Genomic DNA, 21,468 nt, shown 5'->3' on the forward strand with positions numbered 1-21,468 from the left:
TTATAAACAGACCAATATTGGGGACTGTTTATACAGATGTTGCATCGTTAAAAGAAGAATAAGCGAAAACAGGTTGCAGTGGAACTAAATTTGACATAGTATATATAAAACCTTATTTGCCTTATTCTTACTTCATCACAGGCTTTAGCAATATTTGGGATAACTAGTACCTGCTTTCTTGTGTGTGTTAATTGGGGGGGTGTGATTGTTTTCAACTATGTAACTGTGTTTCTAGCCAGTGATATTTGCAGATACATAACCCTCACTCTACAGTCAATGGTGCAGCTTTAGAAATTGTTGGCTGCAGGATTTTTGGGTCAATAAGAAAGATGCAGTTTTCAAAACACGTTTTTGAACACCATTATGGGGCCCGAGATGCAAGATGGAATCAACATAATTTAACCAGTTTAACGTGGTAACTGGTATAGTGACAAGTTGTATATGTTGGTTACTCTTTGTTTTGTTTTGTTGTTTTTAATGCCTTCAATGGCAGGTCTTGGGCAAGTAGTGAGAACAAGATTCATATCTTCCCAGAAAACATAAAATCAGAGTTAAGTTTGATTGTGCAAGGCTGTAGTCTCATCGTGAACCTGTGACATGTCAAATTATTCAGGAGCCCAGTCATGTTGCTTGAACTGGGCCCTCAGAGCCTGAGGAAACTCTCCTAGACTAAGTGTCTTATATCTTCCAATTATAATGTCAAACACATGCAAAGCTTATGCATGGTCATCAAAGATTGTCCATAAGCACAATGCAGTAAATGCTGGGAAGGCCTGCCTCTAACTGTTTGGGCAGGTACAAATCTTTTAGAGGTGGCAGACTGCATTTCACATGGCACTGTTGAATTTAATGAACATATGTGATTTGCATGCTCAAAGATGGCACACTCCTTTCTTTTGTGTGACTCAATCCCCTCCCCACCCCACTCCTTTGGGGTATGTCTGTCATGTCTATTGAAGTAAGAAACCTTTGTTCACAAAGAAGAACGGGACTGTAGCTGAAGCCTGAAAGGAATAGCTTTTTTCTTGTTGTTGATGTTGAAGATGAGGGTGATTTTAAGGTATTTCCACTGCACAAGGCGCTTTACAATTATTTTACTATTATTATTTTGAAACATTTATCTTGTAAGATCAAAAGTTAGGAGACAGCAGTAAAATAACTGAAATAACTAGAAGACAAAAGGCTAAGAATTCTTAAGTATCCCAGTGATGCAATGGGTAGAAAAGGGGGTTCCCCCTCCCTTTCCATTATTTCTTACACTGATAAACCAAGCTTCAAATCCCTTCATGTACATGCAGTTCAATAACCTCAGATGTTTGTTAATCCATGAGAAAATGTCTTTAAAACTTTTGCACACTGATAAGTGATATAGAACCACAATACCTTGGGATTTCTATAAAATAGCACATGCTTTCCTTCCAAAGCAGTGTTCTCTTCCATCCTAAAGAGCAGGAATATACACACACCATATGCACGAGCATGATCACAGGAGAGGGAAATGGTATATTCCTACAAATAAAGTTCCCAGAGATATCCCCTCTCTTTGCTGTGGAAGTGTTATAGCTCATAGGAGCATTGCAGCAGAGTCCTAGGACTCATCAACACAGCTGCAAATAAAACGTTTTAAATGTGTTGTAAAGTGCAATATAAAATGTGACACTAGGTGGTGACAGTGAGCTATGCAAAGTTCAACGTATTTTTCAAAACGTTTTTTAAAAAAGCATTTTCATAGCTTTTTTTATATGTGTGTAGATTCCACCCTAGTTACTGCTATGAGTAAGCCTGTGGTAGGGCAAGTCCCTACCACTTTCTCGTGGCTGTAGCTGAGCAGGTTCCTGTATTAAAGGGAAAATCTTCCTCCCATCCTTATTTAGGGTTTCTGCTGCAGTGTTGCCACTATTGAATAAGTTAGAAGTAGAGCTTGGTTGGTTGCCCTTTTCATTCTGTGGTAATGAACTGCTGTGCAAGGGCTTCCTTCACATCATCTTCTTCCTACAGTGCAGAGAGCCAAGGCTGATCACCACCATTCCTCACACACTCAGTTCATTGTAGCTGAATATGACAAGGACCTTCTCATTTCACTTGCCCTGACACAGGCTATCAAAGTGATGGGTGCTTGGATGACAAAAGTATATAAAGGCACACTTTTGTAGATATAGTAAACGTAGAACTCCTTTCAGGCCAATTAGTTCCTGGTGGGGAATGGTGAGCATGACATTGACTCTGGAGTGTTTCTGTTGATTCCACTTCCTCATTCTGTTTTATGAGTGCTACTTCATCACTGTTTATTATTGCAGCTCACCAAGCATAGATATTCACAGCTTTTCTTCATTTAAATAATGCTTGCCCCAGGAAAACTTGGTGGGTTGTGCCACATAGCTATCATACTGGTCATTCCCAAGCATCTTCTAAAGCCTCAGAGTTATTTCATGATACTGGTCACATTAACACCATACAATTAAAGTGCCATGATACCACAAAGCATTCTGGGTAGTTGTAGTTTGCTATGGCTGATGATGATTGTTAGAAGGTCCCTATTCCCCTCACAGAACTATAATTGCCAGAGTTCCCTGTGAAAAAGGATTGATTGGTTAAACTTCGCTAGAAATTGTAGCTCGGGGTTGGAGATCTCCTACCGACTGTCAGCTCCCAGAATTCTTTGGGGAAGCCATGACCCTTACGGTCCCTTCCAACTCTACAATTCTATGACTTTTTAGAGTGGTATCTTAGTGCTTTAAATGTATGGTGTGAATGTAGCCTAATGTTGTAACCCTCACTATGTCTACTGAAAAGTAATTCCCACTGCGTTCAATGGGCCTTGCTCTTGGATTGCAATCTAAGCCCAGTACCTTTTTGAAATAATTATGCATTTTTCTCTTCTTTGCAAATTTGGGTTTTTAATTTTGACAAAACTATTTGGTAAGTGTTAGCACATTTTTACTCTGAAGAACACTTGGATAAAAAAATGTGTGGTTATGAAAGAAATTGTTCTGAAATCACAGGGCTGTTTGTGTACATTTGTATTCAAAATATTGCATATTATTCTAACCCAGGTCTTGAAGTTAAGCGATTACTTCAGCAACACACAGTTGCCATAGTTACCCTAGGAGAACAGAGAATAAGGACTCAGCTATACAGCTGCAAATAAAACATTTTAAATGTGTTGTAAAGTGCAGTATACAAATGTGACACTAGATGATGACAGTGAGCTATGTAAAATTCAATGTATTTTCCAAAACATTTTTTTAAAAAAACATTTTCACAGTGTTTTTAATATGTGTGCAGATTCCACCTAACGTTTCTTTCTTTGACAACGCAGCTTGAAATTAGGAAAAGAGGCAAACAAGCATCAGAAGGCTATTATTTGGGTTTTCATACTAATACTCTGGAATGAAAACAGAAGTATTGATACCCCAAACCAGTGGTGGCTGGTGCCCATTGGAACTGGTAGGGCATAAAGCAGAGAGACTGAAGGTAGGTGGAGCCAGAGTCAATGAGAGGTGGAGCCAGTTAATCCTAGTTTTGTCCCCATCCTCCTCCCTGATGAGTTCTACAAGGGCAACATGGACACCAAGGAGGAGGAGGAGGAAGCTGACAATCAATGCCATCCCTTTGATTGGTTATAGTAAGGAGGTAGGCAAACACTGGCTGCCCAAGGGCAGACTGAGCAAAGTGGGGCAGTGCCCCATTTGTCCTAATGGACCAACCTACACTGAACTAAAGCTCTCCAAGGTCCACCTTTATTGTTCATTAATGTATACTATCTCTTTAAAGGCCCATAGGAGGGAAATGGAATTTATTTTAGTGAAGATGTATTTCAGCTTCAGGATAATCTGTGTGTGTGGTTTAGCACTGAGTTACGCTCTCCACAAAGTGCTAATGGAGGTCAATGTAGCTTCCTTTTACTGTTTATAACCAAAAGAGTTTTTGCATAGTTGACTGCTGAGGACCAAAATGATGTACTTCCGTGTATTTCACCTTCAGCTTGAAAGCTGCAGTGATTAACAGGACTTTTATAAAGTTTCTGTGTAGTTACAAGGACAGCTTCAATCTTCTGTCATTTTTTTGCATTACCTATGATTATGCTTTTACCACCAAAATGCATTTATTTTAAAGGTAACAATACAGACTCGGAGAAGAGCTTATGTTTCATCTATATTTATCAGCACTCACTGTACATTTGTGTCTTCATTACCAGGAAATATTAAGGGACATTGTGCCATCTATTCCTGTTTACAGTTTATTATGCAGAGATAGGAAACACTTAGCATGTAAAATGAATGTAGAAATTATTCCTGGATAGAAACACGGACATTTCCCACTCGTTGGCTCTTTCTCCTCCATCACCGGATCAGAGTGTAATTGTCAGTAATCAGGCCTGCTTGCTGCTGATAAAACCACTCTGAATGCTAGCAGCCTTCTTTGTGTGATGACTCAATTATTCCAGAAGTGCCTCATCAAATCTGCCCCATCAGCTGGGCTAATAAATAAGGAGAAGAAACTGGCCCCCCAAAGCAAATTATAAATCCATTTGCATTAACCATTTCGCTGGTCCATGATCTAGGCAGAAATAAGCATGGCAGATTGTGTTAAGCTTATTTGAATATGTTTATAATGTTTACAGCAGGCACCCCCTCCTTTTTTTCTTTTTTCTTTTTTTGACACAAGGTGTTGGAACTATCAGCCATGAATAGCATCTAAATGCAGTTATGTTAATTAATGTGAGGCCTCAGGCATCTTTGTGAGACAGTTTGTTGCTTGAATCAGGTGAAAGTTAAACCTTTCTGCAAGGCAAAATATGATCTTGCACAAGGCAGTAGAAACTGCTGCAGTGTATTTAAAATAAAATAAAAAGAATGCAAAGGAGGTTGCTTTTTACAGGTGTTGTGAGGACAAGCACAGAGGTGAAAAGGTTTTCTCATTGAGGCAAAGGGAATCTGTTCTCATTGTGTCGCAGCAATAACTAAAACAAAGTTAAGCCAGGTGTCAGGAAACACAGGGAGTAATTGTACTCTGAATTCAGTGTGACAGTCACCATTTAAAAGTAATGGTTAAAGAGTTCACTGCCTTTGGGATCCACAGGCAGAAATCTTGGCATTTGGCCCCATATCATGATGGGAACCAGGGCTGACTCAAGACATTACACTAGATCATGGATAGGCAAACTAAGGCCCAGGGGCCGGATCTGGCCCAATCACCTTCTAAATCCGGCCCACAGACTGTCCAGGAATCAGCGTGTTTTTACATGAGTAGAATGTGTCCTTTTATTTAAAATGCATCTCTGGGTTATTTGTGGGGCATAGGAATTCTTTCATTATTATTTTTTCAAAATATAGTCTGGCTCCCCCACAAGGTCTGAAGGACAGTGGACTGGCTGCCTGCTGAAAAAGTTTGCTGACCCCTGCACTAGATGATGAAAGAAGAAGATAGTACTGCCCCTCCTCCCATTTCACGTACAGCAAACTGACTCTACATGTGAAGTTTACTTTCTGACTAGCAAAAGGCTAGCATCCTCCGCTGCATCTGAGGCCAACTGGCTAGTTTTAGGGTGATGGAGAAAAGGTGGCATGGTATATATAGGTCTGATCCTGAAACAGAGGGGAATGGTCATGGGAAGCTGCCACTGTTGTCCCTTCAATATGTGCCTGGCGTTATTGCCTCCCTCTGATGGCTGGCCTGGCACACAAGGTCTCCCATGGTTTGTGCTAGATCTAAATCTCCTATTTTATGAGGACCCCTACATAACAATGATAGGCTACCGCCCACTTGACGTAGGCTTTAGTAAGATGCAAGGAAGCCTAGTGTGGTAAGTGACCTCTCCAAGCCACACCAGGCATCCTTCCACCTTTCTGAGTCCTCTGCACATGGGAGAAACTCAAATGCTGCAAAATCCACTCCAAAATGTTGGGCAAGATGGAATGGATTCAATTCATTCTATGCACCACTGAAACTTTTTGGAAGTTCATAAATATTTGTATGTTAGATTTGGGACTTTAAAATACTTGCCCATAGAAAGTGAAATCATATGCTATATATATATATATATATATATATATATATATATATATGTATGTATATATATATCTCCAGGGGATTCACTGTACTACTAACAGATTCAGGAGAATAAGTATAATATGTCCGTTGTGTCTTTCTTACCATATACACATTTCCAGTTAAGCTACATTTTTCTGAGTATTTACACTTTTGTAGTTTTTTACATTTTATCTTATGCAAAGTCATAAAGTTGGAATAAAATGTAAAGTTAGCACAAATAATGGTTCGGATTTCTGAACCAGTGTCTGATTGGAACCATTCACAACAGCAGCCTATGGGGTACAAACTCAGTTTTTGAGATGACATGGAAGGAACTGTCACATATAGGAAGGAACATGCATTGTGGGAATAAGCTCATATAACTCAAAAAATGGTTCAGTGTTGGTTAATGGTTTCACATTATACACGGGTGTTCCAGAAAGCGGAAGAGAAATACCACATATAAAATGGTGTTATTTTCCCCAAACAGAATTATTCCTTTATTTGCTCTTCATCCTAAGGCCACAGGGCAGGTTACAATATTAAAATGTATTAAATTTTTGCATTGCCAAGATCCACAACACCCTCCTAATGAATGGCTTCTTTGAGGGGCGCATAGAGAACTTTCAGAGTTGCACTGCTCCCCTATCTCACACCTTTATTTAGATCATTGCTGAACCCATAATGAAATGTGCCGCTTTTTATTTTCTTTTAAGGATTTTTATAGATATGTACGCAACCCCTCCCCCCAAAAAAACCCAACAAAATGCAGAATTTAGAGCATACATGCCATATGCCATGCCCCACCCCATAATATGTAAGTGGTAAAGGTTAACTAATATTAACATCTTTCAACTTCCCTCAACAGTATTGCTATCTAAACACCTGAATGTGTGGACTTTTTGAATGCAACTTTCTGTGCATTTGGTTAACATGTAGTCATAGGGCAAATCATGCTGGCAGCTATGTTGACACACACTGAAAATTTGCAGTATACATTGGCCCCATGGACTTTATTAGCACAATATTGGAAAGAAGAAGGTGTCCCGTCTAAAGATTGGCAAGTTAAACTAATGGAATACGCTGAAATGGCAAAATTGATGGTGAAATTAAGAGGAAGAGATGATAATGAATTTAAGGAAGAATGGAAGATGTTTATTGCATATATACAAAAGCAATGTACACAGGTTAATACTTTATCAGGGTTTTAAGATTACTTGTAATTTTATTATGAATGGATAGATGATTTAAATACATGCAGTATCTTGATAAAGAACCAATGAAGGGATTAGAAGGAAGTCAATTTGTGTTGTTGTTTTTTTTGCATTGTTGTTTTTTATTTTTGGAAAAATCAATAAAGTGTTATTTAAAAAGAAAAAAAAATGCAGTACACACTAGCAGAGCCCAGTTCTGGATTCTGCTAGTTTGCATCTTCAACTCATATGGGGGGATCGTGTGAATTGGCCCTATTCTGTGAACCACCCTGAGACCTCTGGGTATAGGGCAGTATATAAATTAAATAAATGATAATGATTTGTCTTCTGTGGTGTTGAGGATAGGGAAAGGATTGAATTGTGGAGGATCTTTGGTATTATTTCAGACAGGGACCCTTCCCTTGTTATGTTTGAAAGCAATCAGCACACTCATGGCACTTGCTCACATTCCCAAACTGAAAGCTGAATTTATGATAGACACAAAACTTTTGGAGAGGTGATGTGCATAGGGCCAGATTCTCAAGTATCACACCTCCCCCCCCCCGCCCTTAAGATAGATGTGTTCACTGCAATCCTGGCTTTACATAAGGGTGTGAGGATGAAGGATGAATTCCCTTCCTTCTGCACAACCTCCTACAATGGTCCAGAAGCAAAAGTAGACAGAGAAACAAATGTTAGTGCTACCTTCGCACAATAGGCTTGATTGCGGACATCATCAAATATCCTTTGTATCAAGGCAAGCAAGAATGATCAGACACATTTTAACCTGGCAAATACACTTGAGGAGGGTGCAAAGTAGGCCTGGTGGGTTTGAGCAGCTTAAAGTAGAGACTTGCAACAAGGTAGCAGGACAGGGAAAAATATAATGCAAAAGTGTAGTCAGTTGCCACAGCTCTCTGGAATATATTACTGTATCCAAATGGGAAGCTATGGTCGCTGAAAAAGAATTTGGCTTGGCATACCTCTCCCATACCTATTTATTCACTTGCAATAAGGCAAATTTAAGCTGGTTGGTTTGGGAGTAGGTACCTGATTTCAGAGCAGTTAAAGGAGTGAGCCCTCTCAGCATGCCAAACAATCTAACTGCCACAGGCATTTGTCTCATAGAAACTTTGGACTCTGAGGCCTATACTAGGTGTGAAGAGCCCTTTGTCTTTTGAGGACCACCTTCCCTCCAGGATAATGCACCCTGGCTGTGGGTACGGTTGAAGCCAGTAGATGATAAAAGTGTGGGGGTTACCCACTTTTCTCTCTTTTTTTGTGACCCTCTTTTGTCTCTCCACACCTTCCTTTACACACAGCAGGCAGCAGGAGGTGGGACAGATGTATATCCCCCCCCCCCCCGGTTTAAAGTGATAGCTTGCAGAGAGCTTTTGAAATTGGGCCAATGTTCATGGGTTGCCATGAACCTATATTCTCAGGCCTAACAGGTCCATAGGCCTAATCCCCTAACCTATGGATGAAAGTGGATGGGGAAGAAACACTGTTCTCCTTGCAAGAGACTATTTTGCTGTGGCACTCCTGCTGCCACCAGTGCTTCCCTCCCTTTTTTTAAAAAAGGGTGCCAGTGGTCACCACAAAATTGTTACAGTAAGTGTCACGCTTTACCCCAGAAAAAAGCACTGCATATGTTCATTAGAACATGTCATGGTGAGAGCCTCAAGCATGCAACTGTATCAAACAGTACAGCAATATTTGTAAAATAATCTTCACAATCATGAAATATGGCAAGGGAGCATCCAAAAACATATTCATTTATTCCAGCTCAGATGTTCACATGCTCAATAAGTGACTGGCCAGTTTGCTTGTTTCACTGTACCATAAGCATGACCATGCATAAGCTGCAAGCTGGGTGGGACGGAACTGCTGTGCTAGCTTCCTGGTAGGTGGGTCACTGTTGCTTACTGGGAAGGAAGGGGTGATGTGGTGCAATCACACCAGCAGGAGTGCTGGCTTGTCTCCATCTGCTGCTTCTGTGACCATGAATATAAAACTCACAATAATCTTCCTAGATCTATTTAATGATGAAAAGAGTGGAGGGCCAATCTGTCTGAAGGCTGATTGAAGGTGCTGTGACATTGACTCATTGGTTAATGGAGAAAAGCCCAGTGCTGTATGAAGGCCTTAATGTGTTTGGGGGGAAGGTCCACAGTGCAATAGCAGAGCGCCCTGTTAGTGCCTGGAAACTTCAGGGAGGGCTGGGGAAAACATCTGTCTGTGATCCCAGAGAACCACTGCTTGACATTATTCAGACAATATTAAACTAAGGTGGACAAGGTATCTGACTTGGTACAACATGCCTTCCTACATTTCAAAACAATTGTCATCTTTTGAGACTCACACACGCATAGCCTAAATATGTGAAGGATGTGAAAATAGCTAACAAATACATCAAATATCATTTCAAAAGCTAATCTTCCATCAAAGAGGTGGTTTTTCTTTTATCCGTAAGACTTGCGGGCTGCACTGGTCCATCATCAAGAGCAAAATACTGGAGTCTCTTTGAAATGACTGAGGCCTTCAATCAAGATGAAACCCAGCTCATCATGTTGTCTAATGTCAAGGGGTTAGGAAATCCCTACAGCTTCGTGATACTTTCCAGAGCCGTTTTTGCAGCATCGCTGCCTCAGTCAGAAATCTATTGCACTTTGTAGTCAGTCTGCAAAGTTCCACCCGCCCCTGCCCTCTGTGCACTTTCCTAAGTGGATCTCAGCTGTGCTGTCTTAACTCTCGGTCCCTTAGGAAGCAAGAGACAGCAGATGGGGTTAGGGCAGAGGACTGACGCTTCTGACAGTAAACGGCCCGGTTGTTGAGTTGAAGCTGTGAGCGTCAGGAAGCGCCTTGCCCCCTGAGAGCCAACCACTGAAGAAAGTTGAAAATGAGCCTTTTGAGAAATGCTATTTAAAAGTAGTAAAATTTACAATTGTGCAGATGATGTGCTGCTGTGTGGTTATTCGGATGCTAATGAGTTTGACATTGGGGAACTCCAAGGGTTTACAGCTACTCCCTTATGTGATTTAGTGCTTTATTGGCAATCTTTGAGAAAATAAGTGGAAAATGTATTGCTAATAAATATATAACCTGATGGAGCATTAGAGAGGGAGAAAAGGCTGCTAAATTTAAAGATATAGAAAGGGCTTCATTCAGGGATCCTTTGTTTTAGGATAATGTGTTGCAAACAAAAGGACAGAGGCAGGTGCAAAGTGGCTCTTGTACAGAACAAGATTAGTAAATTAAAATCTTATCAGGGCACACAACCTATTTTTTTGAGTAGCATGTCTATTATAAGATTAACATCCTTTTAGTTAGTTGGATCATTTCCCTCCTCTTAGCTGTAATGTTCACTCAGTGCTGTGTGTACTTGCTAAACTTTTCTTTGTTTGACATGTTAGAAATTAGAAGCCTAGGAGCAGTGAGAACCATGCCAAAATTGTGTCTTTGTGTGTGTGTGTGTGTGTGTGTGTGTGTGTGTGTGTCTATGTGTAATATCTCAGAAAAGTAGAATTTTTTATTTCAGTGGCTGAAATATAATTTATAAATATGATTGTATCAAACTTGTCAAACTACAAAAAAGTAAACTCATACCATGATAAATTTGTGCATAAATGTTAAAGTGCAGATCTTTACTGTGAACTGCACTGGCTGCAATGGACTTACCCAAGTCCACTGATTTCAGTAGGTGTACACTGAGTACAATTTGTTGGAAACCACCCTAATTGTTGAGTTCTAGAGTATTATTTCCAGAACACTTCTGAAAATGTTCTAAGCTACCATGTCAAAGGGACAGATAATAGACTATATTCAATCTAGGAAATTGAAAAGAGGTATTATTGTATTCTGTGGGGGACAGGGCAGAATTGATCTGAAGCAGCCAGGACACAGGCATTTCCATTTCTGAAAACAAGACAAATTGGTCATAGTCCATCAAGAACTTTTCTTGCACAGTTGAAATGGTCCTATCATGTCCAGTTGAGCTAATAATAATAATAGTAGTAGTATTTCCAGGACAAGGGAGTGTACCCAAAGTTTAGCATTACTAAATAACATTTTTTCAGCTTTCAATATTAAAAGAACAAATTGACACTAATGTAAACTTTCTCAAAGAACTAGATTCAGAGTAATTTCTGAGCACTCATCTTCTGCTGCTGTCTTCTTATTTAGAGAACAGTAAGCAAACTATTCAATATCAAAAACTCTCAGGTTAGCATCGGTGCTGCAGGTAGATACGCAAATGCAAGTTATTCAATTTGATTCCTTAAGTGTTAATGTAGCTTGTATATCTTGAGGGATTAACATTAACACTTCTGGCTTCTTTAATTTACATGACAACTTTAATGTACCAAGTGAGCTTCACTTTATCTGGTGTACTGCATTGATAAGAACATAAGACAAGCCCTGCTGCATCATACTCAAAATCTACACAGTCCAGCATTCTGTTCTCACAGTGGACAGCCAGGTGCCTAAGGGAAGCCCACAAGGAGGACATGAGCACAAGAGCACTTGTGAATCCCAGCATCTGGTACTCAGAGGCATATTACCCATGATACTGGAGAGAACCATGACTAATAGTCATTGATAACCTTATCCACCATTAATTTATCTAACCCCCTTTTAAAACCATCTAGCTGGCAGTCTTCCAGTAATGAATCATTATATAAAACCTATGTAAAAGATGGGGGACTGAATGTTGCAAATAGTTAAGCCAGACATTGATTTAATATGATAACCAAAACAATCCCATGAATCAACTTAAAATGTAGTGACATAAATAGTGACTTATGCTAACTTGACTAAAACCTGACCTCATTCCTTGGGGTGAGGCATACTTGCTGGTCCTAGATCTCTAACCAAGAAATCCTTATTTCGCCCCTTAGATGTTCTCCTTCAGCATATTATTCTCTTTTTTAGCGTAAGCATCATCTTCCTTCCTTTTCTCTATAGCTGACTTTGTGTGGAATTTTAGACTGTTAACTCCTTGTCTTTGCCTAACACCATGTTGCTACTCTGTAAAATGCTGCATATATTGATGGTGGTACATTTAATCATCATCATTATATCAGTGTGCCCTTTGTAGCATGAGCATTTAATTTCTAGAAAAAGTCACGTTGGGTCTCAAGTCTACATTGACCTATGATTTGGACATTCTTACCTATTAGTTCTGATATGTGCAGACTCCTTGTCATTAATTCAGTGATGAAGGAAATGCACTCTGCGCCTGCTCAGGATATTTCTATTTATTCCTACATCATGCACTTCCTCCTTGTTTAATCTAACACTGAGCCATTGCACAAATTATTAAGCCCTGCTTTGCAGCTGTCATTGCCTATAAAGACTCATTGGTGCCCCCTTCCTTTCTCAAACAGGTTCTACTCTGCACAGCGATAGAACTGCTAAAGAACTGTTTAAGTTTTAATTCTATGGAGATGGAGCACTGGACAGTAACTTTGGGCTACTTTATAAGTATCCCTTATCCAAGGTCGTTTCATCCAACCATTGCAATATACTGCAAAAAGAAAGACCAACCAGTATTTATTAAATGAGTCATCACAGAATGTCTTTCAAGTCTAACCCTCTAGCACAGGAGTGGACAACCCATTGCCCTCCAGACGTTGCTTTGCTACAGCTCCCATCATCCTTGGTCCCGGTAGCTGGGACTGATGGGAGTTGAGTCCAGCAGCAGCTGTTCCTCTTCTAGCCTCTCCTCTCCTCTCCTCTGGCTCTCTTATGCAAAATTAAGTACTCTTTTGTAAAATCTATGCATCTTATTTCCAAATATATAATGTAGGTGTCAGTTAAGTAGCAAGTTTCCTTCTTAGTTTTAAACAGAACAATTTAATTCTCCATAACTTAAATTTATAATGCTCACATCTACCATGTGTGCTCAAATGTTAGCATCAGATCCTCAAAATATAAAACTATTTTAAGAGCAGGATTGAATTTCGTATAGGTGCACTTACAATTCTTTTCAAAGTAATGGAAGTTTACCCACTGAAAAGCACAGGGCAGACTCTTCACATGTACGCTGATAACAGGACAGGAGGGGAGTAGAAATTTAGCACACGTTCCTCCTGCTTGGTCTGTGATTTTGCTCATTCATTTTGCATTCTTTCTTACAGAGAATGAATTTTTGGATTATCTGTTAAGTCAAACAAGACATTTTGGTCCGAGAGACGGATTTGGTCATTTGGAATTTGCACATAATTTTGCTCCGAAGCAAGCAAAGGTGGGAGAATGCATTTAGTGTTTAGTTTTGAGTGGAAAGTATGTGATTTCATTTATTGAGCTGCTGTTCCATTTGGAAATCTCATTATGACTTCCAAACTTTGGCTTCATTTAAACTCTTAACAAAATTTGATAGGTCCATGTAGCATCTTCTCAATACAACAGGCCGACGCTTCTGATGCTGTCTCATTCTCAAATGAGCAAGCAGCAACAATATTTTCAGAGCCGCATGTACTCATCAGAATTGAAAATATATTTTAATATGTACCATTTTCATTATAAGAATTTAAAAATAATAATACAGCACAAAACATGCACCAAATGTTGCATGTTTGCAATGTCACACATGTTTTGCATGTGTTTAACATGTTTAATGTTTGCAGTGCACATCATGTGCTTGACTGCACATAAACATAGTTTGTTATTTATATTTTAAATGGTTTTCTGTCATAGGCTATTCAAAAAACACATTTCATTGTAAAAGGAATCCTACAGATATTTATTTATTTATTTATTTAAAATTAAGATTCTGTTTCGGCTTGTGCTGTCCAATCTTTTATGTGGTATATTTTTTTTTACATATTTGTTCTGAAAATATAAAGCTGGCACCTGCCCCCTCATTTCATAAAGCTGCGACTTTACCCTCTGATGCCTTGGTAAAGCAGACTAATAGAAATCCTTGGCACACATTAGTTACCTAAGGGAATAATAGAACTATTTGCTGTAATCGTTTGGCAAAAGGACATAAACATATGGCTTTGGTTTATATTCAGCACTGCCAGTTGTGCAAAGTTGCATGGATGAGGAACACAACAGCAGTGACAACTCTGAAATCAGAAGTGAGAATCAAAATAAATCATCCTCATTACAGAACCATCCAAGCTTGTCTCTGGTCTAACATTTATTCCACCGTTATGCATTTTCAAATATTAGACCCCCTTTGAAAAATACTCCTTCAAAAATATACATAGCATTTGGCCATCAGTAATCATGGTGTCCTAGAATGGATTACACGGTATGTAGTCTCAAATTGAATCTGTTTTCAGATTTAGATTTAGTGTTTGGACTTATTTATTTTAGTTTGGGAGGATAGTAACACAGCTGAAGCAGTCAAATTTGCACCATTCATTTTTCGTTTTGGGGAAGCACCAGCAATAATGTTGAAATGGAAAATACTGTGTTTGAAAAAGAAGTTATCAAAATCCAAAAAGCTACACATCACTGAAAAGATCCTTCAATCCAATTTTTACATTTTATACCTGCTGAAGGAGGGGGGGGAATGAAACATGACTAAAGAATTCATGACGGAGGGCGGGGAGAGAAGAATACTTTAGATTGTTTCTTGGCAAGTGCTAAAAAGTATGTCATGGACCTTTTTTGAAGCAATAGTCTGCATTGTTCAACAACTTCCTTTGCATTGTAGATAACAATGTATGATTTCTACTAAGAGAGTGGGGTATGTGTTTGAAGTATAATATTTCTCTTACTTTAAATGGATTAAAAGCATTCATATACACTTTTGTTGATTTGGCTTTAGTCTCCTATCCAAACAGTAATATTCATCCTATTTTAAATAGATTTAAAGATTCCATATGCAATTTTGTTGATTTGGCTTCAGTCTTTCCTCTAGGCAACAATTTCCTTTTGATCTACATTGTATAAATTGCAAGTGAATTGACATCTTGTTTGTAACCAAGACATACATATACAAGTGACCATTGTTATTCATAATAACCCAGTAAATTTTATGCCGATTTACAACCTGATCCCTGGCAGCAGAACTTTTCTCCATTTCCAGCACCGCATGATCTTGCCCTGGACACATAATAAACATTTAGGACTTAGCTTTTGGACTACCCTCTTTTCAATCTAACGTGTTGTGCTTGGTAGCTACTACCCAGCTCTATGACTTTCTTTCAAAGTCCAAAAAGGTATTGATCACTCACAGGCTGTAGTATCAAGTGGCGACTTGCAAGCATGGGGTCATTTATTGATTTGCTTCAGCATTTTGAATTCATTGTAATGTTTATATTTCACATATTAGTGATTTGCAGTGCTCCTGAACAGTTTTTATCTGAATGCCCCAATCATTTTACAAATACTACTAAATTATCCTTTCAGCGGTACCAGTTTGAGACTTAGTCTCTTCTTTTTAATTTTTTCTCCTCATCTCTTTTTTGCTGAGGTGAATGAGCCATCACACTAACCACCACAGATAAAATGTTTGCGTCACCATATGTTAGCTCAAACCCAAACCTTTTCAGTGGGGGCATTGGACTGATGGCCAAACTAGATGACACACTAAATATGTAATCATACTTGAATATCGTTTTTAATATCTATAAAAAGTGAAGGCTCCAGTCCAGATCATGGTCATGGTACAACATAAGAACCAACTTTTTCTCCCATGGCATTTCTCCCTTCAGCTGCTATTTGCCAAGGAAGGGGAAATGATATGAATACAAATGGTGCTTCAACTGAGCTGATTTTCAGTGTGAAATAGTATGGGAAAGGGTTAATCATCCTGATCTGGATCCTGATCTGGATTAACACATTCCCTTGATATTTTTTGTGGGGTTTTTTTTAAAAAGGGAGTAAGGTGCACAAATACAGTCACACATTTAAATTGCAATATTATAAACACACACATTTATCCGATACTAAGCTCCAATGACATGAATGAAATTTACTTCTGTGTAAGACATTATTAGGAGTGCCTTTTAATATTTTATGTAGTTGGCCTTTAAGTTATTGAGTGTTGGCTCATACATCTAGCATCTTCTGGGTGATGGTTTCTGAGGCTGCAATTGGGTACCTGTAGACTCATGAGTGGGCTGGGATGACATAAGGAACTGAAGACATGAACTATTATCTCCATGTATCTGGCTCCAACACCTTGTGAGGTAGTAGCAACTCTTTTCTTAAGACTGCCATGATCATATAAAACATGGGAGCTGCTCCCAGAGGCATTATGTGAGAAGCACATGCTGAAGGAACTTTGTCCCAAGTGTTGAGTAATCTAGAAGTAAGGCATCAATAGATCTTCATATGTATGCAGACCATTTCTGGATATATTTTGAAAGTGATAGAAGGCCACTTTACTCAGGAAAGCACTTCATTGCTGAGGAAAAGCAGAGGATTTTTTAGTAGCTAGCTTTATACATATAAAATAACCTAACATGTAGTGTGGAGGCTCTTAGTTATACAAGGGCCATACTGCATGTTAAGTAGGAGTTGTGCATTTGGAGCTTCTGATGAAAGTTTAGCTTGCAAGTTTCCCCTTCCGTAGCTTCTAGAAAAATCTAGACTGGTGTTGTGGTTTTGGCAAAGGGTTGGACTCCTATGCCTATGTTATGACCTTCAATCCAAACTAGGTCAGATGATGGCTGTCTTCATTTTATTTTTAAAATTACACTGGGATCACCCACCAAGAGCTCCAGCACAGCACATACCTTTGTGTTTTGCAATGCAATTGTTTACATGTCTACTCAGAAGTTCCATTGACTTCAGTTGGACATACTACAGAACTGCAGCCTTGATTATGTAGGCTAAAATTAAGACAAGCAGACAGGTCATATTAGGTTCAAGCTGTTAGAACTACTGTATAAAGTTCAGTGGTACCAAAATTGTGCCTATCCAGTGATATCGGCTTAAACTGCTGTCAGCAAGGCAAATCCATTTGTATTTCTCTCTCTCTCTCTCTGTCTGATACTGTCCATTAAGAAAAGATGAACATTTTTAAATAGATTTTTATGGGAGAGCCACAATGCACACTTTTTTTGGGGGGGGGACCTTAAATGTACATAATCTTTTTGCATTTCACTCCAAAATGATATGAAGGCTCTTCCCAGAAACTCAGGGCAAAGCATAATATTTTTATTTTAAGATGTCATAAAACACTACCTGTCATCAGTGAATATAAAAGCTCTTTGAAGGCCTTATTAAAATGAAAATCATTAGTGTCAAATGAACTCTAATGCTCCATTGTGTGAACACATACTTAAAGGAAGTCTTGATTAAATCATAATATATATTTTATGTCTGTTTGCAAAATATGCATCCCAGTAAGTATTCTTAATATGGCAGCCTTTACTTAGAAATTGGGAATAATGTTGTAAACTCTACATAAAAATAATTAACATTCATATTAATATATAAACTCTAGTGCTGTTATATCTCTTAAACCTGAACAATAAAATAAAACAATTTTCCCTGCAGTGGTATTCATCAAATTTTAGGTTTGTTTTTCTAATGAACAGAAAAGCTTCTTGTAATAGGTGGAGACTGTACTGTAAAAGTAAAAACTGATGTATCTGATGAAGTAGCTCTTCTGCAGAAAACAATGCGACAATAAATCTGACTCCTTGTTTTTGATGCAACAGACTAACTTGGCTACTCCTCCAGGAGTAGTGGGGTTTTTAGTATATGCGCTGTTGAAGTGCAAAGATCTGCCCAGCGCCCCATTGTGGATGACAAGTGCTGCCGCTGGCACGGCGTGTCTTTGGTAAATGAGGCCACAAAGTCAAAAGTCCTTTAGTGAAACAGTAGGTATACATTTTGGTAATACCTAGGTACAGTGGTACCTCGGGTTACAGACGTTTCAGCTTACAGATGCTTCAGGTTACAGACTCCCGTAACCCAGAAATATTACCTCGGGTTAAGAACTTTGCTTCAGGATGAGAACAAAAATCGTTCCAGCAGCGCGGCAGCAGCAGGAGGCCCCATTAGCTAAAGTGGTACCTCATGTTAAGAACAGTTTCAGGTTAAGAACAGACCTCCAGAATGAATTAAGTTCTTAACCTGAGGTACCATTGTATATATGTATTTTATTTTTCTAGATTGATCAAAATTATTTATTATTTCATAACAGGTAGATAGTTAAGAGCTTAGGCAGCTTCAGCAGTGGGCGCCTGGTGCCTCCAGAATTCGGCGCCCGAGTGCCCTGCACCCCTTGCACCTCCAGGTAAAGACGGCCCTGTCCAGGAGCCATGTAAGCTTGGATTTTTGTCTTCTTTTTTCTGCACAATGTTAGTGAAATATATTACTTTCTTCTATTTCTTCTAATTCTTCTATTTCTACTGGAGAGAGTTGTTTTTCCTATTCAGAATTTAGCACAGAACACTTTAAACTTGTGGTGCGTATGACATATCTTACTGAACTTATTTCACCTCCACCACACTTTTCTCTTATGCATAACTTCCCAGAATAGAAGTTTTCAACCTGCTTTGTGAGCCCAGACACAGTGAGCCAGGGACTATTGGGGGGAGCAGCAAGAATCTTTCTTACCTTTGATGAGCATATGGGGACGGCTGGCAAGGAAGTTGGTGATGTGGGGCTTGGCAATTGGGGATGATCCCACTTTCTCCTCCACACTTGAAGGGTATTCATCTGGTCACTTTTGTGGTGCCATGCACCACTCCAGGGAGCAATGGAAGAAATAGTAGATGGGATTCTGGACAACTTATCAGTATGGCATTTTGACCATTATGGAGACGGCTGCATCACTGCAGCATTTGCTTGAAGTTCTTGCTAAGCTGGTAAACCAGCTTGGACTCTACCACTTCAAACTGGAGATAGAGCTCACCTCACTGCCTCCATACAATAGATACAAACATGCATGAAGAAACTCATACCTGCATCTAGAAAAGTACATTTGAGGAGATGACTAGGCTAGAAAACTAGGCCTAAATCTGTTCCTTGATGCAGTAAGCAAAGAAACAGTGCCTGGTTTAAACTGGAATAATAAAGGAGGTCTGCAAAGAGGAGATGGTTGTCTCATTGACCCTCCCATGTGTTGACTGAACACATGCATGATTGTCTTCTCCTGTCCATGCTATTTAAGGGATGCCCACCTCAGTGAAGTTCCATAGTAGTCCCACTGAGGCCACAACAAATGGTCCAGGCACTGCAGCATAAATTAGGTACAAATAATGAAACTTCCTATTAAACATGGGCCTTATTTGGGAAAATATCCTGTAGCGACATAAGCATATTGTGAGAGGTTGACTATTCTTTATTTCCAGTAATTTCAGTACTACATAAAGTTCACCCAAAGAGTCATGGTAAGTTGATTCTTTTCTATGTACTAGTAGTACATGTTCTGCAAATATGTAGAATTAAGAATTAAAGCGATGGGACAAAATAGTCATCTATTAATTGTCATGGATTGTGAGAGGATGCTGGTTATAGCAGAGCATTGGGCTGTTGGGTCATGATGACATCTAGCTATGCCATATTTATTGCTACTGATGTAAACCAGTCTCCCTTGAATTAAACACAAAATGATATATCCTTTGAACATAAAAATAAAAGATTCTTCCCAGAGTTGATGATGAAAAGTTGTTGTGCCACCCACATTCTAATCGCCCTACCTGGAAGTGTGGCTTATTTCACAACAACTTCCTTTTTAGGAAGGTGTATGGTAATGTAAGGTAACTGAAGTTAAGTCATATGAAGGAAATTTAGGCTTCAGAACTGTAGACATTTCCCTGGAAGTAAGTCCCATTGAACTCCAGGGGACTAATTTCTGAGGAGACCAAGTATAAGATTGCACCAGTCTCTATCAAAGGCAGTAGGAATAATCCCTCAAGTTCATTTGACAGCCCTGCAAAAGACCCACTTAAATGAATGAAAACTGCACAGTTGTTGTACTATGTGGATTACACCCAGTTTCCTGAGAAATAAAGCTCCCCCCTCTTTTTTTTAGTTGTGTGTGAGTGGACTGTTTTATATGCAACAGACGCCCTCAGCCCATGATGATGGGTTTACAGTGCTATGCTCATCATACTAAACAGGCCTTAGCCAGTTTAATCTTAATCTGTTTAAACATCTGTCATAAATTCAAATGATTTTCCTAAAGAAAGAAAATCAATAGAAAGAATCACCTATATTGATTTGGCTGCTGGTTTTCATCCATTGTGTGGTTTTTAAATATTCATGACAAAATAAAACCCCAAGTAACTGCTGCTTAAAAAGAGGCAGCCCCCCTTTTTTTGTTACACAGTTAAAAGAGAAATGTAGTGATTGGTGCGGTATTTATTATGAAATGATGACAAAGGAGTACCAGTGGTTTTAAACAGTTTTAGCTTACAGGAGCGGCTGTTAATTTTGTCAGCAGAGTTGCAGGTGAAATAATGCACATTGGATAAATAGTCTGTATTGGTTTAACTGAACATAATATATAGTGTGTTCTGGAGTTGTTTGTCTCAATAGACTATAGTAATCAAAAGTAATGAACCTATTATGTGCAGGACCTTGGAGAGCATAGAATGGCAGTAAAAGTGTGGCACATAAAAGGTTTATTAAAGGAAATTAAAGTCCATCATTGCCACACCTGCTCCCCTATTATAAGTCTATGGCAGGTCAGTGCCTTCAATCACTACTCAGCATCAGAGAACAGAGCTACGTTTCCCCATTACCATTGCAGTCACATTGCAACCAACCCTGTATTAGGCTTGAATGGCAGCAAGCAACCATGGGCAAGTTTTCATTTCTGAACAAACAGACACCTTATTTTTAATCGCTGTGTTGCGAACCATTAGCTATAAATCTAGCAGATGAAAATATGACATTCAGTTTCTGGAAATTGCAAATATAGTATAGTATATTTCTAGTTTGTGATTGCATGAGACAAACACAGCAGCAACAGAGTTATTCAAGTATTTGCACAACATTTTCAAAAATCTGTTCAAGCATTTGACTGCTTGTTTATTCCTGTAAAGAGCTATTTGGGTCATATGTCATGTACCATATGTTCTGTGTCTCATGTAGCCCTCTGTAATAATTAGCAGGGGGGAAATAGAGAGGCACACAAATGTTGTTTCATCTTCAGCTAGTTAACTCAGCCCCCTTTATTCTTCCTCACAATCTTGAAGAGGAATGTATCCCCTTGTTTCATGCGGACTTTAACCATAAATCTCAACATTATGTAGTTGTATCCTTCTGTATATGATGGAGGAAAATACATTCACTAAACAAAAACCAGTTTGGTAAACAGGGA

At 39.0% G+C, this 21,468-nt stretch overlaps 1 protein-coding gene across 10 annotated transcripts in view; it reads left to right on the forward strand.

Moving 5' to 3' along the window:
* ST18 (ST18 C2H2C-type zinc finger transcription factor) overlaps positions 1 to 21,468 on the forward strand; it is a 183,603-nt gene that overhangs the window by 84,596 nt on the left and 77,539 nt on the right. For 6 of the 10 annotated variants that reach the window (XR_008331469.1, XR_008331468.1, XM_053396180.1 and 3 more), the window contains one exon: positions 13,364 to 13,470. The exons of the other annotated variants lie outside the window; for them this stretch is intronic. Coding sequence is in view for 2 of the 6 variants with exons in the window: in XM_053396180.1 (XP_053252155.1) it covers positions 13,364 to 13,470 (107 nt within the window). In the remaining 4 variants the exon portion in view is untranslated. The remainder of the gene's footprint in view (positions 1 to 13,363; positions 13,471 to 21,468) is intronic. 10 annotated transcript variants of the gene reach the window in all.

Source organism: Podarcis raffonei, chromosome 7 (genome assembly GCF_027172205.1).
Source record: "Podarcis raffonei isolate rPodRaf1 chromosome 7, rPodRaf1.pri, whole genome shotgun sequence".
NCBI lineage: Eukaryota > Metazoa > Chordata > Lepidosauria > Squamata > Lacertidae > Podarcis > Podarcis raffonei.